General features: G+C 57.2%; 7 protein-coding genes across 7 annotated transcripts; 4 read left to right on the plus strand and 3 right to left on the minus strand.

Annotated features, from left to right (window-relative positions):
* The first annotated feature begins 133 nt into the window (after positions 1 to 133).
* CDEST_14553 (uncharacterized protein) lies at positions 134 to 1,319 on the plus strand. Its single transcript, XM_062930709.1, has 3 exons — positions 134 to 473; positions 529 to 695; positions 753 to 1,319. The coding sequence occupies exons 1-3, from the start codon at positions 296 to 298 to the stop codon at positions 942 to 944; spliced, it is 537 nt and encodes a 178-aa protein (XP_062786760.1). The 5' UTR covers positions 134 to 295; the 3' UTR covers positions 945 to 1,319.
* A 265-nt stretch (positions 1,320 to 1,584) lies between these two features.
* CDEST_14554 (uncharacterized protein) lies at positions 1,585 to 2,464 on the plus strand. The gene is made up of 2 exons (XM_062930710.1): positions 1,585 to 1,972; positions 2,121 to 2,464. The coding sequence occupies exons 1-2, from the start codon at positions 1,764 to 1,766 to the stop codon at positions 2,383 to 2,385; spliced, it is 474 nt and encodes a 157-aa protein (XP_062786761.1). The 5' UTR covers positions 1,585 to 1,763; the 3' UTR covers positions 2,386 to 2,464.
* Position 2,465: 1 nt separating this feature from the next.
* CDEST_14555 (Putative UBX domain, Ubiquitin-like domain superfamily, Thioredoxin-like superfamily) lies at positions 2,466 to 4,762 on the minus strand. Its single transcript, XM_062930711.1, has 4 exons — positions 4,381 to 4,762; positions 4,263 to 4,315; positions 2,926 to 4,212; positions 2,466 to 2,809 (listed from the first exon to the last, which is right to left on the minus strand). The coding sequence occupies exons 1-4, from the start codon at positions 4,457 to 4,459 to the stop codon at positions 2,768 to 2,770; spliced, it is 1,461 nt and encodes a 486-aa protein (XP_062786762.1). The 5' UTR covers positions 4,460 to 4,762; the 3' UTR covers positions 2,466 to 2,767.
* A 126-nt stretch (positions 4,763 to 4,888) lies between these two features.
* On the plus strand, positions 4,889 to 6,608 carry CDEST_14556 (uncharacterized protein). The gene is made up of 3 exons (XM_062930712.1): positions 4,889 to 5,907; positions 6,018 to 6,123; positions 6,198 to 6,608. Exons 1-3 carry the CDS (start codon positions 5,109 to 5,111, stop codon positions 6,295 to 6,297), a joined length of 1,005 nt encoding a protein of 334 aa, XP_062786763.1. The 5' UTR covers positions 4,889 to 5,108; the 3' UTR covers positions 6,298 to 6,608.
* Positions 6,362 to 8,240, minus strand: CDEST_14557 (Putative histone-fold, CENP-T/Histone H4, histone; the record flags this gene model as incomplete). Its single annotated transcript, XM_062930713.1, has 3 exons — positions 6,362 to 6,530; positions 6,710 to 7,336; positions 7,399 to 8,240. 3 exons carry the CDS (start codon positions 8,238 to 8,240, stop codon positions 6,362 to 6,364), a joined length of 1,638 nt encoding a protein of 545 aa, XP_062786764.1.
* Positions 8,241 to 9,200: 960 nt separating this feature from the next.
* On the plus strand, positions 9,201 to 10,700 carry CDEST_14558 (Putative NAD-dependent epimerase/dehydratase, NAD(P)-binding domain superfamily). The gene has a single exon (XM_062930714.1). It carries the CDS (start codon positions 9,638 to 9,640, stop codon positions 10,679 to 10,681), a length of 1,044 nt encoding a protein of 347 aa, XP_062786765.1. The 5' UTR covers positions 9,201 to 9,637; the 3' UTR covers positions 10,682 to 10,700.
* A 1-nt stretch (position 10,701) lies between these two features.
* On the minus strand, positions 10,702 to 11,137 carry CDEST_14559 (uncharacterized protein; the record flags this gene model as incomplete). Its single annotated transcript, XM_062930715.1, has 1 exon — positions 10,702 to 11,137. One exon carries the CDS (start codon positions 11,135 to 11,137, stop codon positions 10,757 to 10,759), a length of 381 nt encoding a protein of 126 aa, XP_062786766.1. The 3' UTR covers positions 10,702 to 10,756.
* Between the last annotated feature and the right edge of the window lie 1,369 nt (positions 11,138 to 12,506).

Here is a 12,506-nt window from a genome sequence, read left to right on the forward strand (position 1 = left end):
CTCAAATTTTGGCGCGTAGACAAAAACACTGTGGATTCCCGGCAGGCAGGAGACCCACCAATCTTGCAGCCACCCCCAGCGCCTTGGACCCTCGGTAGATGCATGCAAATCCTGCAACGCCCGGATTCTTGAATTTTCAGCATCCAACTAGCTATCTCATCAATGAGAAGTACATTGCCATCGAACCCTTTACTTTGCATTCGAGCCCACTGACGTCGGAACGCCGCATGTTCTTGGTTTGCTCATCTTTGCACTTCTCATTTTGATTCCTCCTCTGCATCACAAAGTAGCCAACATGGCGATGAAGGACATGAAGCCCGATCTGGAGAAGCTCGATTCTCACATCGACTCTCTCGAGGATGCGCTTAAGCCCCTTATCGACAGTCTTCCTCAATTGGCCGACGAGCTTCCGCTACTCGACAAGGCCAAAATGTTTGCCCTCTCGGCCTATGCCATTGAGTCTCTCCTCTTTTGTAAGTCATACCCTTCCCCCTCAGGACAGGGCCAACCACTGATCTACCATCGCAGCTGCCCTCCGTTTGCAAGGTGTAGACGCCAAGGACCACCACGTCATGACGGAACTCAAACGCGTGCAGCAGTACTTTGGCAAGATCAAGAATGTCGAGGAGACGCCGGCCCAACGGACCCTGACCATCAACACGGAGGCCGCGACGCGGATCCTCAAAGCGGATCTTGTAAGTGGTCTTCACTCAGAAGAAGAAACGCCAAGGGCACCGAGCTGACCATCGCAGGGCGAGAATGACAAGGGACTGAAGAAGAAACTTGAGGAGAAACTGGCTGAGGAGCGCGCCAAGGCCCTGCTCAACAGCATCCAGAAGCCCAAGAGACCGGCGCCCGATTCGCCGTCGGCCAGCTCCTCTGGCCCGGAGAAGAGGCAGAGGAGCTCGAGACGGAAGAGCGCGGGTAAGAAGAACAATTCATGAAGACCGAGAGGGACGCGGAATTGAAAACTGAATGAAGCGCACGACTTGCCTGTTGGTCGGGTTTGATGAGTGGCATGATACCCCGGGCTGTGCATTGTATCCGATGTCCTTGGCCATCGCTACTCTGGCGATACGTGGCCCAGTGACTGTGTCTCAGACTTATGGCAGGTTCATCGAGGCTCATCGAGAAGAGCCTAGGCGGAGTTATGGCTAACCTGGGTGAGGTTAAGAGCCTGGTCTAGCTTGAGCAAAAGAAGCTCACCACAGGACTTGAGCGGGGAGCAGACACCAAATTCGAATTGGGAAAACGGATACCCTCGAGATAGATACGTATATCACATAATGAACCGACATCAAAGATAAAATTCCACGTCCTGCGCAGCCGCCTGCACGGGGTCGCGTTAACCTCTTGGCCAGCCGAGCAGGAAACATATAGTAGGGCCCAAAAGCCCCTTTTGCTGAATATCTCGCCTCCAAAGGTACCCCTGGAGAATACCCTCTAACGCAATAAGACCCCTTCTGCAACTCCTGACCACGACCAAATTCGCCCCCGTCTGATTGGCCACACGTTGCCACCGACCCCGGCTCTAATCCCCCCAAAAAGCCGATCTTTCCAACAACAGACAACGTTAACCCCGGCCAGGCGCATAACTTCTGCCGACTTCCCTTCAAATCCACCACGACAGCATCTTCAACCTCTTTCCCTCTCCCTCCCTCTCTCTCAAAACACACTCTTTTTCACGCGATTCAACAACCACATCACACGAAACAAACCCTCCCCGAGTAGGCCACCTACCCACATACACAAACACATTCAAAATGCCTCGTCAACGTTCCGCCGGCCGCCCTAGCGCCCCCTCGCGCCCGACCGTCTCGGCCGCGAAGCCCGCTCCCGTCCAATCTCGCCCTGCCTCGACCATGGCCGCTCCTCCCCAGCACGCCGCCCCCCCGGCCGCCGCTCCCGCAGCCCCCGCCGCCGCGCCTTCGCAGGGTCCCGGTCTGTTCGGCCAGATGGCCAGCACCGCTGCGTACGTCTATTCCCTCCGCAGATCCTCGCCGCGCTCCCCGAGCGCTCAGCTCGGCGACGATTTCTCCATTCTCGCATCCCCCTCTCTATTCACAAACACTCTGTCGAGGTGCATGTAAAGATAAACAGGCTAACACATGTCCAAACAGCGGTGTCGCCATCGGCTCCTCCATCGGCCACGCCATTGGCGGTATGTTCGGCGGCGGCTCCTCTGCGCCCGCCGAGGCCGCTCCCCAGTCCAACTCCCCCGTCGCCTCGGGCGAGTCCCAGACGACGCAGCAGTGGGGTAACAACTGCGCTGGCGCGACCCAGCAGTTCACAAAGTGCATGGACGAGCAGGGCGGCAACATGCAGATCTGCAACTGGTACCTCGAGCAACTCAAGGCCTGCCAGTCCGCCGCTAGCCAGTACTAGGCGCCTTACCAGTCACACAATCCGCGCGTCACATATATCGGATACCCTAGTGTCTGGAGTGTTGACGCCCCTCCTCGACAGACGCGGTATCGCACGTGTCAGCGAGGGCTCAATATATGTAAATTAATAGTTAAACAGGGAAAAGGGGAAACAAGGGAAATTTCACTTACATCAGTGGCAAATCCCGGGCATGGAGCATCACGACGTTTCGCACATCATATTGTAATGGCGAAAACTTTGAATATGGGGCTAGTTTGATCTGGACCTAATTATTACATCTCCCATGGTGTACAATAGATGACATTCCCACTCGTTAAACATCAGAACGTGTCTCGTTGCACCATGTCTATTACTGTTACTGTGATGTACGCGGAGGATTCCTTCACTCATCCTTTTTCTCGTCTGGCCGCGGCTCAAAATTCAGCTGTGACTGGTTAGCAATGGTGCTCAACCTTTCCCTGAAGGGGAGAGGTAAAGAGAGACGGAAATGGGGGGGGAGAGTGTATGTGTGTGTGCAAAATATGGAAGTGTAGAACTGACCGAGTTGCCATTGTAAAGCTGATGATCGCCCTTCCGATCGTCCGGGTTCGCAAACTGCGAGAACCGGCCCTTCCGTTGTTCCCTCACGGTGACAGGCTCCGCGCCGCCCTCCTCAGTCGCCGGTCTCCGGGCCCCAAGTCCCGAAAACACGCCCGAAACCACGCCCCAGAGCCACTGCAGCAGCGTCAAGGGCAGCAACAGGAAACCCACGGCCATGCTCCCAATCGACGATCCCTCGTACGCGCTGACATGCGCACTAATAGGCGCCAGCACCAGCGTGGACGACGGCGACAGCCCCAGGTCCGCGAGGCTCTTGTCCTCCTCAGTGTCGTCGATGAGCCTGCTCGGCAGCGGCGCTAGCACGACCTTGAACCGGTATGGTTCCTTGCTCCCGTCCGTCCTCTCACCGTCGACCCACGCCCGCACATCCCCGCCGAGGGTGGTCTTGCTCGGGAACCGTGAGCGGATCGTGGACCCGTCCATGAGGCGCACCTGCAGCGCCGTCATGCCGCTCGCGGAGGACGTCGACGGCGCCAGGGAGCTTGACTCGGACCTTGTTAGTGCCGCGGCAACATCGCCGAGCTTCGGCGAGGACGCCTGGTCCCGGATGGCGGCCCGCTCGGCGGCCTTGGCTCGCCGCTCGGCACGATCGTCCTCGATCTTCTTCAGAATGCGGGCCTTCTCGTGCGCGGCCTCCTGGCGCGCCTTCTTCAGTGCCTCCCTGTGGCTGCGTGTCTGCTCGGCCTGCTTGGAGTTGTCGGTCTCGGCCTTCTCGGCGGCAGCGGCGCGGGCTGCTTTTGCCTTGCGCTCGGATTCGAGGCGTTGGGCCTCTAGACGAGCGGCACGCTCTGCGAGGACTGCACGCAAGGTGGCGGCGTTTTCTTCTTCCTGAGTCGGAGTGGCGGGTCCGCGGGGACTGGAGTCGGATGTGCTGGGCCTGGCGGGATGGGTTTGGGTGCTGGTCGCGGGAGTTGCAACCTGGGGAGGATTGTAGGGATTCTCGCTGTACAGGTCGTCGGTCGGCTGAACAGCCGGAGCAGGCGCTGAAGCCGCGGCAGGTTGAGGGGCCGCAGCTTGGCCCTGAGCGCCGCGGAAGGCCGTCGTCACTCGTCTAACGAACTCATCCTTGCCGGTTCCGGCGACGATGTACTCCTTGAGATCGCCGTTCTTGATGATGACGACGGTAGGCGTGTTGGGAAGCGGGAAGATGGCAGCAAGGTAACCCGCCTCTTCCGAGCCCTTCTTCAACCGCAGGGCGACAGCCTCATCCTGGAGTAGGGCTGCAATCTATGCAGAGTAAGTCTTTTGTGCCTCCTATCAAGACCATATAAACTCACAGTGCTTTCAGTGAGGTACTCGGTCTCCCAATTTTGGCTCTCAGTCTGTTCATCTAGTCTGTGTCAGTCTTACTTTTGCATTGCAAGTGAGGTTGAGGATGAGGGTACGTGAGCTCACCCGTGACAAAGCAGAAGACACATTTGCTCTGTTGCAGCGCCGCGGCGATGCCTTCTTGCAAGCTTCCCGTGAAGAACATGATCGGATACTTGAGCTTCCAACTATTGTTTGTATCTTTGTTTGTGGTGGATATATGAAGTTTGCGGCAGCCAACTCCTCCTGGTAAGTCGAGGGATGATGTGGATCTTAATCGCCAGTGGCACAACCTGAGGGGTGTCAAGGTATGTTGTCTCAACCAGTTGCTGCTTCAAGCTCCTGAAACAAGTCTCGGTGGTTCTGGTATCGGAGTAGAAAAGTCGATTCTTTCAGATAACGGTCGCGAAAGCCAATGTTGTTTGTTGAGTGAGGGTATCAAAAGCTCAATGCATGACAGGGGGACAGGTGTCGTCGCACAATCTCAAAGAGGGAGGACCTCAGGTACCTTAGCTACCGCCTGAGATACCTTAGTCCAGTGGCCATTCATCATTCATTCCGGGGGGTGGGGAGGCACTAGTAACCAATCATCCGCCTTTAATTCGACCCCACAGCGGAAGGACACCACTGCAGTTTCCCCAAAACTGCACCTCAATCTGAACGCGCTGCAGTTGGTACCTACCTAGCTAGGTACCCTGGAAAGGGAAAACCGTCGTGCCCAAAAAACCCGAAATATCCTGACCTCATCGAGCACACCCAAAGCTCCCGATTCCGACCACCAAATCCGCGGGCGCAAGACAACCAACCAGCCCACGATGCCGCCATCACTACCAAGAGTTTTTCTCCGGCCTTCGAGTCTCGCAGCACAGTCATGTCTGCGATCCATCGCCCGCCACAAAACCCTCGCCCGCCCCGGTGCGCAAGTAACACCACCAACACCATCCTCCTCCTCCTCCCGCACCATCACCACCCGCGCATTCCACACCACCCGGCGAACCCGCGCCTCTGAACCCGCACCCGATTTCGTCTCCATAGTCGACAACCCCCCGGACCTCGTTCGCGCCGGCCGCCGCCACGGCCCGGGCCTTATCATCCTCGCCCTGATCCCCATCACTGCCTTCGTCCTTGGCACCTGGCAGGTTCAGCGCCTTGGCTGGAAGACGGACCTCATCGCCAAGCTCGAGGACCGCCTCGTCCGCGACCCTCTACCCCTCCCGCCCCGAATTGACCCGGCCGCCGTCGCTGACTTCGACTACCGCCGCGTCTACGCCACCGGCCGCTTCCGCCACGACAAGGAAATGCTCATCGGGCCGCGCATGTGGGACGGCGAGCAGGGATACATGGTCGTCACGCCGCTCGAGCGCGAGGGCGACGGCACCACGGTGCTGGTGAACCGCGGGTGGATCGGCAAGGACATGGCCGACCAGCGGAAGCGCCCCGCAAGCGCCTTGCCGCGCGGCGAGGTCACCGTCGAGGGCCTGCTGCGCGAGCCGTGGAAGAAGAACATGTTCACGCCGGATAACCGCCCGGACCGCTGGGAGTTTTTCTTCCCCGACGTGCACCAGATGGCGGAGCTGACGGGGAGTCAGCCTATTTGGATTGAGGCTACTATGGGTATGTGTGGACTCTCTGTTCCCGAGTCCCCCTCTTCCCTTTCATGGGTGAGGTTGGTGGGGATGGGTTTGCTATAGTGGTACATCCTCATGCTGACCCTTTCCTTGCAGACCACGAGTTCTTCCGTGTCATAGACCTCAAGTCCAAGGGTATTCCTATCGGGAGAGCCGCCGAAGTGAACCTGCGGAATAACCATGCCCAGTACATCTTCACATGGTAAGATTTTGATCATTTTCCTTCATGATCCCTTTGTGGTTCCTTCGCGGCCGACACTGATTACCTCATAACAGGTACGGGCTCGCGTTTGCCACCTCGATTATGCTGTGGATGGTCGTCAAGAAGCCTCCTTCTGACATCTCGAAACGGGTGCGCATGAACAAGCATTGGTAAGGACATCCATATGGGGTGGTCTCGCCCTGGAGCGACGTCGTGTCGTAGTAGCGGCGTATGGCTCTCAAGTCCCCTCCTCCTCTCCGTCGTCGCCGTTGGTTACACTACGGCGCTTCTTCCTCGGCTCCGCTGGGGGCGGCGGCTTCGGCATCCTCAACTCCTGCAGTAGTTCCCGGGGCAGGTACCTGTGCGCCAGGGAAAAGGGGGTAATCGTCTGGTTGGTCTGGCGTTGTCTGTACGAGTGTTAGATGAAAACAAACTGTACAAAACTTTTGTGAATATTTCGGGGCGAGGGAGAAAGCTCCCAATCACATCAATGCCCCAGATAGGGCCTGTAACTCTGGTGTATATTTCAAAAAATCCCCAAAAAATCCCCAAAAAATCAAACCAAAAAAGGGAGAGAGAGACGTACCTTCGCATGAGAGTGAGCATATCGCTTTCATCGATAGTCTTGCGCTTCGCGTGCCTCGCATACGCCGACAGGTCGTCGCCCAGCTGCTCAAAGAACCAGTCTGACGCACGCTGGATCTCGGCCAGCGCCTCCGGGCCGATCTTGGTCTTGCTGATGCCGCTCGACCGCGCGAACGTGTTGGCCAGCCGCTTGACCACCGTCGGCGGCAGCGAAGGGTACTCCACGTTGTACCTTGACAGCTTGACGCCCCGCTTCGTCTTGCGCGGCCTTCGTTGCTGCTGCTGCTCAAAGTGCGCGCTAGCTTTCGTTTCGTCGTCGTCGAGTTCCGTTGCCTCAGCCGGTTCGATGGGCGTCGAGCTGCGCAGATCATCGTAGGCGCCGCCAAAGCCCATGTCCTCGTCCATGGGCGGGATTGGTTCGTCGAACCCCGGCTCGTCGTAGGCAGGTGTGATATTGAGCGACGGCTGTTCGTCTGTGACTTCGGGCAGCGGCCGAGCTGGCGAGCTCTGCCCTTCAACCGCCATCATGAACGTGGTCTGGTTGTCGGCATCTACGGGCACCTCGAACCCAAAGTCGCTCGCCCTTGCTGATGCGATTGTCTGTCGTCGGAGGTTCTCTTCCTCATCTCTGCAAGCCATGTTAGCAACCGCCTCAGTGCCAGCATGCATATCACCCCTTGTTGCGCTCACCTGCCAAACGACTCCTCCCGATCTCGTCCGCTCTCCTCGTCCAGGGCGCCAACTTCAAACCCGGGAAAGAATCCTTCCCCGCCCTCATCATCATCGTCGTCCAAGTCGTCATAATTCCTGTACTCGCTCAATCGCACACTTCCCATCGACATCCGTGAGACCTGGTCGGTATATGCCCTTCGCGGAAACTCAATCGTCGCGTTCTCGTCAATCTGCGACAGCTCGGGCGCCACCAGATCATCCTCGTCCTCGTCTTCGACGTCCAACGGTAGCGACAGCCTTGGCCTATCGATAGGAAGCTCGTCATCGTCGTCATCGTCATCGTCATATGCCAGGCTCCTCCGATCGCCGCCTACGGTCCGAATTGGCAGGCTCGCGCTTGGCGCCCTCGAACCCAAGTCACTGGGTGACGAGGAAGAAGAGATGGGCTGCGTGTTTGCCTTCACGACCCGGCTCAACCCGCGAAGCACGTCGTGCAGTGACTCCCGCCGAGGCCGGAAACTCTCGCGCCGCTTGTTCTTGCCGGGGGTCAACGCCGCGGCGCGTCGGGCGTCAATGGTACGGTAGGCGGCGCGGGCGTGCGGCGTCGTGTTTACGGCGAGGGAGCGGCGGCCCGAGGCGGAGAGGCCGCGGTGGGTGGAGCTGCGGAGAGAGCTGCGGAGGGGGTTGTTGGAGGGCGTACGGAGGGAGGTGCGGCTGGAGGGGGGATCGATGCTCGGGAGGCGACGGTGAGGAGTTGTTGTCTCTTCGAGGGCGGAGGAGAAGAGGGGGTCATCGTCGTCTGCGCCCGCGACGGCGGCCAGGCGGGTTGTGAGAGGGGTGCGTAAGGATGGTGAGGACATTGTGGGTGGCGATGATGGGACGGCAGCGGCTTGGCCGTACTTCTCGAAGTGTCGGAGGCTATGAGGTGGAAATGTGTGGTCGCGTGGTTGCGCTGGCGCTTTGATATGGATGACTTGGTCTAAAGCGACACAATACCCCGGCTAGAAGCAATTCGGAGCACCAGGCAGGTGGGGTTGATTTACGGTCGTGGGCGCAGCGGGAAGTCCGCTGTGGTGTCTCGGAATACCAAGGCAGGTGGTGCAGGGCGACGCGACCGACTCTCTACGCGCCTTTGCGACGTGCGTCAGATTGTTGTCGACAAGGGTGGCGGGTGCACGGATCATGCAAGATCACTCCGGCCGGCCCCACCGTCGGTATCGAAAGCGGGTCCGGTTCGCCGAAGGGTTTTCAATGGCGAAAGTCACGGAGCCGCCGTGTCGAAGCATCCTGGAGGGGAAAGGTGAGTGGGGTCGTGCTTTTAGAACGACATCTAATGTCTTCCAGGTGAGGTTTCGTTAACCGTGAGCGAGCACGTAGATTACAGAGAGACGAACATTGACTCGACCGCAAACCCTCTTACGGGACTCGCGCAGTCCACTTTACTGGTTCAGACTCGCAGTGAGTGTGCACTTATGTCCGTCCGTCTGGGCGCGAGCAGCCAAGCGTCTAGTTCGCTTCGGTGCGCAACCTAGTATTTTGTCAAATCCCGACTCGGGCTCCGTTACGTGAGCCAGTCGGCGACTGGATCCCCACCCGGAACGGGTTTTTGGGACCTTGGAGCTATGGAGAATAGTCATGACCAGCACAGTTCCGAACCCGAACAGCAGTTGCAAATCGAAGATGATAAGTCTTCAGTACCGTCTAAATTCTGTACACTAAGTTGCGGATATGGATGTGATTGACAGGGTTCCGAGCCAAGTAACAACCAGGTTTGGGTCTTTTGGATGGTGGTTTCCTGCTCGTTCAGCCCTACAACTATTACCTCTCAGCCAAGAACGATTACCGAAACTCTACTTCGTAGCCTCATTTCCCGACTTCAATCCCCGTGGCGTGTCATTCCGCATGGATCTCAATCACTTCAGTCGCCGTAGGCCACACTGGCTGGCGCATTGTGGGACCGGGTGCATGATCTGCTCCAAATCCAACATGAACGAGTTTCGGACTTAATCATCATTTCCGATTGTTCGAGACCATAGCTCGTTCCATCACGGACTTTGCGCGCTCGCGCTCAACTCACATACCGTTGTGGGGCACATCACCAGCAGCAAAGATTTCTCGAGATGCTTCAGGGACTTGTTTTAGTATAAAAACACTGGCTTCTCGAAAGATGTGACGCCTCTAGTCGTGAGAAAATTGGCAACAGTCTAACTTGATCTTCAACTTTGTTTCAACCTTCGTCAACAAACCACCACACACCATGTCTGGCAGTCTAGTGCTTCTTACCGGCGCTACCGGCTTTGTTGGCTACAAGACTCTCGTCACCGCTCTCGAGGCTGGCTACCGCGTTCGATGCGCCATCAGGTCAAAGTCCGGCATCGACAAGATCCTAGCAGCACCCAGCATTCAGCGCTTGAGCCCGGCGGATGACCGACTCTCTTGGGCAATTGTGCCTGACATAACGGCACCCGGCGCCTACGACGAAGCCGTCAAAGATACGGATTTCATTATCCACTGCGCCTCCCCGGTGCCAACTTTTGGCAAGGATGAGCGCAAGGGAACGGACGACGAGATCTACGTGAACCCGGCAGTTGCCGGCGTTATTGGCATGCTCGCGAGCGCTGCGGCTCATGCCGCCGACACTGTCAAGCGAGTCGTTGTGACAAGCTCCATCGTGGCTGTCGTCCCGATCGAGTGCTTCGGGGGGGAAGGTCTGGACCGGCAGCCGATTGATGGAGAATCCCGGGTGGCGACCCCGATTGCCCCGTATGGGTCCGGATTTGGAGCCTACTGTGCTAGCAAGGTTGCCGCACTCAATACCTCCGAAGCCTGGATGGAGGAGCACCGCCCTGCGTTTGATCTTATCTCAACCGTCCCGGCATGGATATGGGGTCACGACGAGCTCTGTACGACTGCCGAATCACTTTTGTCGGGTTCCAACAGCGTGCTGCTGGAGTACCTCAGAGGCAGGAAGAGCGAGATGCCTACCGACACCAACTTTGTCTCTGTCAACGACGTAGCTGCAGCGCATATCCGAGCGCTTTCCCCATCCATCCCCGGCAAACGAGGTTACTTTTTGGGCAGAGCTGTATTGATGGAGGATGCGAGGGTTGTTGCAAAGAACGCCTTCCCCGAGGCGTTCGCGAATGGTGTGTTTAGTGAGACCGGCATTCAACCAACAGTGAGCATTCCGACGGATGTTTCCGAGGGTGAGATAATGCTTGGGAGAGCGCTTGTGAGCGGGGAAGACATGGTGAGGGATGTTGCCGGACAGTTTTTGCAGCTTGTTGGAGTTGATAAGTAGATGATCTTGCCTCATGGCTCATTACCACGCATTAGCAGGAAAAGACTGAAGTTTTGTTTTGAGAGCGAGACACTTCTAAAATTGGGTCCCGGAGCAGCAGTGTCGATTCCAAGGCACCGTGAGGCTCTCGCGTGATATAGCATACCAAGTGACAGACAGGCTGAGCTCCTCAGAGCCAAGTAACCAACCAGCGGTCCTGTGTAAGCAAACTATCAGACAAAATGGTTTGATGACGTCCGCGGCGCTGTAGTGCGTATCGGCCAAGTCGCATGGGGTGCTGTTACATGTGAAGAAGCGATCTGTGCAACTCTTGACGAATTGGGTCAGGCTCACGAGGAAACCCGAATGACACCTGGCGATGTTTCGAGAACACGCCAATGTCTCCGACGATGCAAGCTGGGTTTTTTTTTTAGTTCCGTTCTCCTTCGGAAGACAAAAACGCAGAGGAAACGCCATCGTGGGCGGCTACATCGAGAGTTGTCAACGCCAAGAATGGTAGCACTTTGATGAGTGTTTCCTCGGTTTGACAGGAGGTGTTCGACAAGGAAGAGACAGGACGGCTAAGGGAGATCAGAAAAAGTCAGCAGCAAGGTGTGGGTGCCAGTCGGATGGACTCTGAGGGGCGGTCGAAGTGGATGGCGGGAACGCCGGCGGCCACGATTGACCAACGCATGACTGGAGTTGACGAAGAAAGCGTAACGCGAAGGAGACGACGACCGGGATGTCGAAGGAAATCAACCGACTCGACTGTCCGTGCTGGTCTGCGTCGGTTCGACGTGAGGTCGGCGGGTATGTGGGTTGGTTGACACACAAAGCCCGTGGGAATCAATCAAAGGCTGGGCCGTTGGATCTCTCGGACTGAATCAAACAAGGGCCTATTTCCAACTTGGGATTCGTCACCTTCAATATTGCGGAGCAACTGCTCTCGCGAGTAGGCATGGCAGGGTACGGATACACGCACGACCTAGGAACGAGAGGATATGAATGAAGTGGCGGGTGTTAGTGGAGATGGTGGCCAGTGTGAATGATGTGGCCGGGCACCCCTTGAAGATGAGGGGCGACGAAGATGGGTTGAATGGCAAAAAGAAGGAGCTCCCAAACGTTCGCCGAGTGTTCCATCGAAGGCGGCAGTTTTGTTACAAGACGTGCGTCAAGTGGCGCCTGAACTTTCATTCTGAGGCGGGCGGCGAAAGGGTACGGACGGACGTTTTCTCTGCCCCCCTCCCCCTACATGAAGTGAATAGAGAGAGAGAGAGAGAGAGAGAGAGAGAGAGAGAGTGTGTGTGTGTGTGTGTGTGCGCGCGCGTGGCATGTCGAGAATGGCGATGGAGGCTGGCAAAAGACGAAGGGAACCCGAGTCGTGAGAAACCTGGGTGCTCAGATCACAAAGAAAACGGCGGCGGGGACTGTCGTGTTGACGGCCATTATCTGTACAGGACTTGAAAGGTTGGCACTGCCTACAGTACGGTGTTCCGTACAGAGTCAAAGTTGTTGATTCTGGGAGGGTTGCTGCGATTGACAGATACATATCGCGCTGAGCCCCTTGCAAGTTTCGCAAAGTCCCCCAGCCTTTGGTGGCCAGACCGGGACTATACTCCTTTCGGATGATATTACCCACTTTTTCAATCGTGGCCTCCCTGTCCTCCGGTCTCCTCCCCTACCCTCCGAGTGGAAGTGAGATGGAAGGAGCGGTCGTTGGCTGGGAAGGCACGGTGTCGGCGGGGACAGAAGAGAAGTAGTGTAGGAAGGAGCATGAGCCGTACTCGTGCCAACTGCTCGGACTGGGCAACAGAAAGGGGTCTCAATTTTATCTGTTATCCCAGAA

The sequence above is a fragment of the Colletotrichum destructivum genome, chromosome 10 (genome assembly GCF_034447905.1).
Source record: "Colletotrichum destructivum chromosome 10, complete sequence".
Lineage (NCBI taxonomy): Eukaryota > Fungi > Ascomycota > Sordariomycetes > Glomerellales > Glomerellaceae > Colletotrichum > Colletotrichum destructivum.

What these genes read in the sequence shown, in the direction of transcription:
- CDEST_14553 (XM_062930709.1), top strand. Translation starts at nt 296, where the DNA reads ATGGCGATGAAGGACATGAAGCCCGATCTGGAGAAGCTCGATTCTCAC. An exon ending in CATTGAGTCTCTCCTCTTTT is followed by an intron (nt 474 to 528) that starts GTAAGTCATACC and finishes CTACCATCGCAG; the next exon opens with CTGCCCTCCGTTTGCAAGGT. An exon ending in GGATCCTCAAAGCGGATCTT is followed by an intron (nt 696 to 752) that starts GTAAGTGGTCTT and finishes TGACCATCGCAG; the next exon opens with GGCGAGAATGACAAGGGACT.
- CDEST_14554 (XM_062930710.1), top strand. Translation starts at nt 1,764, where the DNA reads ATGCCTCGTCAACGTTCCGCCGGCCGCCCTAGCGCCCCCTCGCGCCCG. An exon ending in CAGATGGCCAGCACCGCTGC is followed by an intron (nt 1,973 to 2,120) that starts GTACGTCTATTC and finishes ATGTCCAAACAG; the next exon opens with CGGTGTCGCCATCGGCTCCT.
- CDEST_14555 (XM_062930711.1), bottom strand. Translation starts at nt 4,459, where the DNA reads ATGTTCTTCACGGGAAGCTTGCAAGAAGGCATCGCCGCGGCGCTGCAA. An exon ending in TGTCTTCTGCTTTGTCACGG is followed by an intron (nt 4,316 to 4,380) that starts GTGAGCTCACGT and finishes GACACAGACTAG; the next exon opens with ATGAACAGACTGAGAGCCAA. An exon ending in AGCTTTACAATGGCAACTCG is followed by an intron (nt 2,810 to 2,925) that starts GTCAGTTCTACA and finishes AACCAGTCACAG; the next exon opens with CTGAATTTTGAGCCGCGGCC.
- CDEST_14556 (XM_062930712.1), top strand. Translation starts at nt 5,109, where the DNA reads ATGCCGCCATCACTACCAAGAGTTTTTCTCCGGCCTTCGAGTCTCGCA. An exon ending in TTGGATTGAGGCTACTATGG is followed by an intron (nt 5,908 to 6,017) that starts GTATGTGTGGAC and finishes CTTTCCTTGCAG; the next exon opens with ACCACGAGTTCTTCCGTGTC. An exon ending in GCCCAGTACATCTTCACATG is followed by an intron (nt 6,124 to 6,197) that starts GTAAGATTTTGA and finishes ACCTCATAACAG; the next exon opens with GTACGGGCTCGCGTTTGCCA.
- CDEST_14558 (XM_062930714.1), top strand. Translation starts at nt 9,638, where the DNA reads ATGTCTGGCAGTCTAGTGCTTCTTACCGGCGCTACCGGCTTTGTTGGC.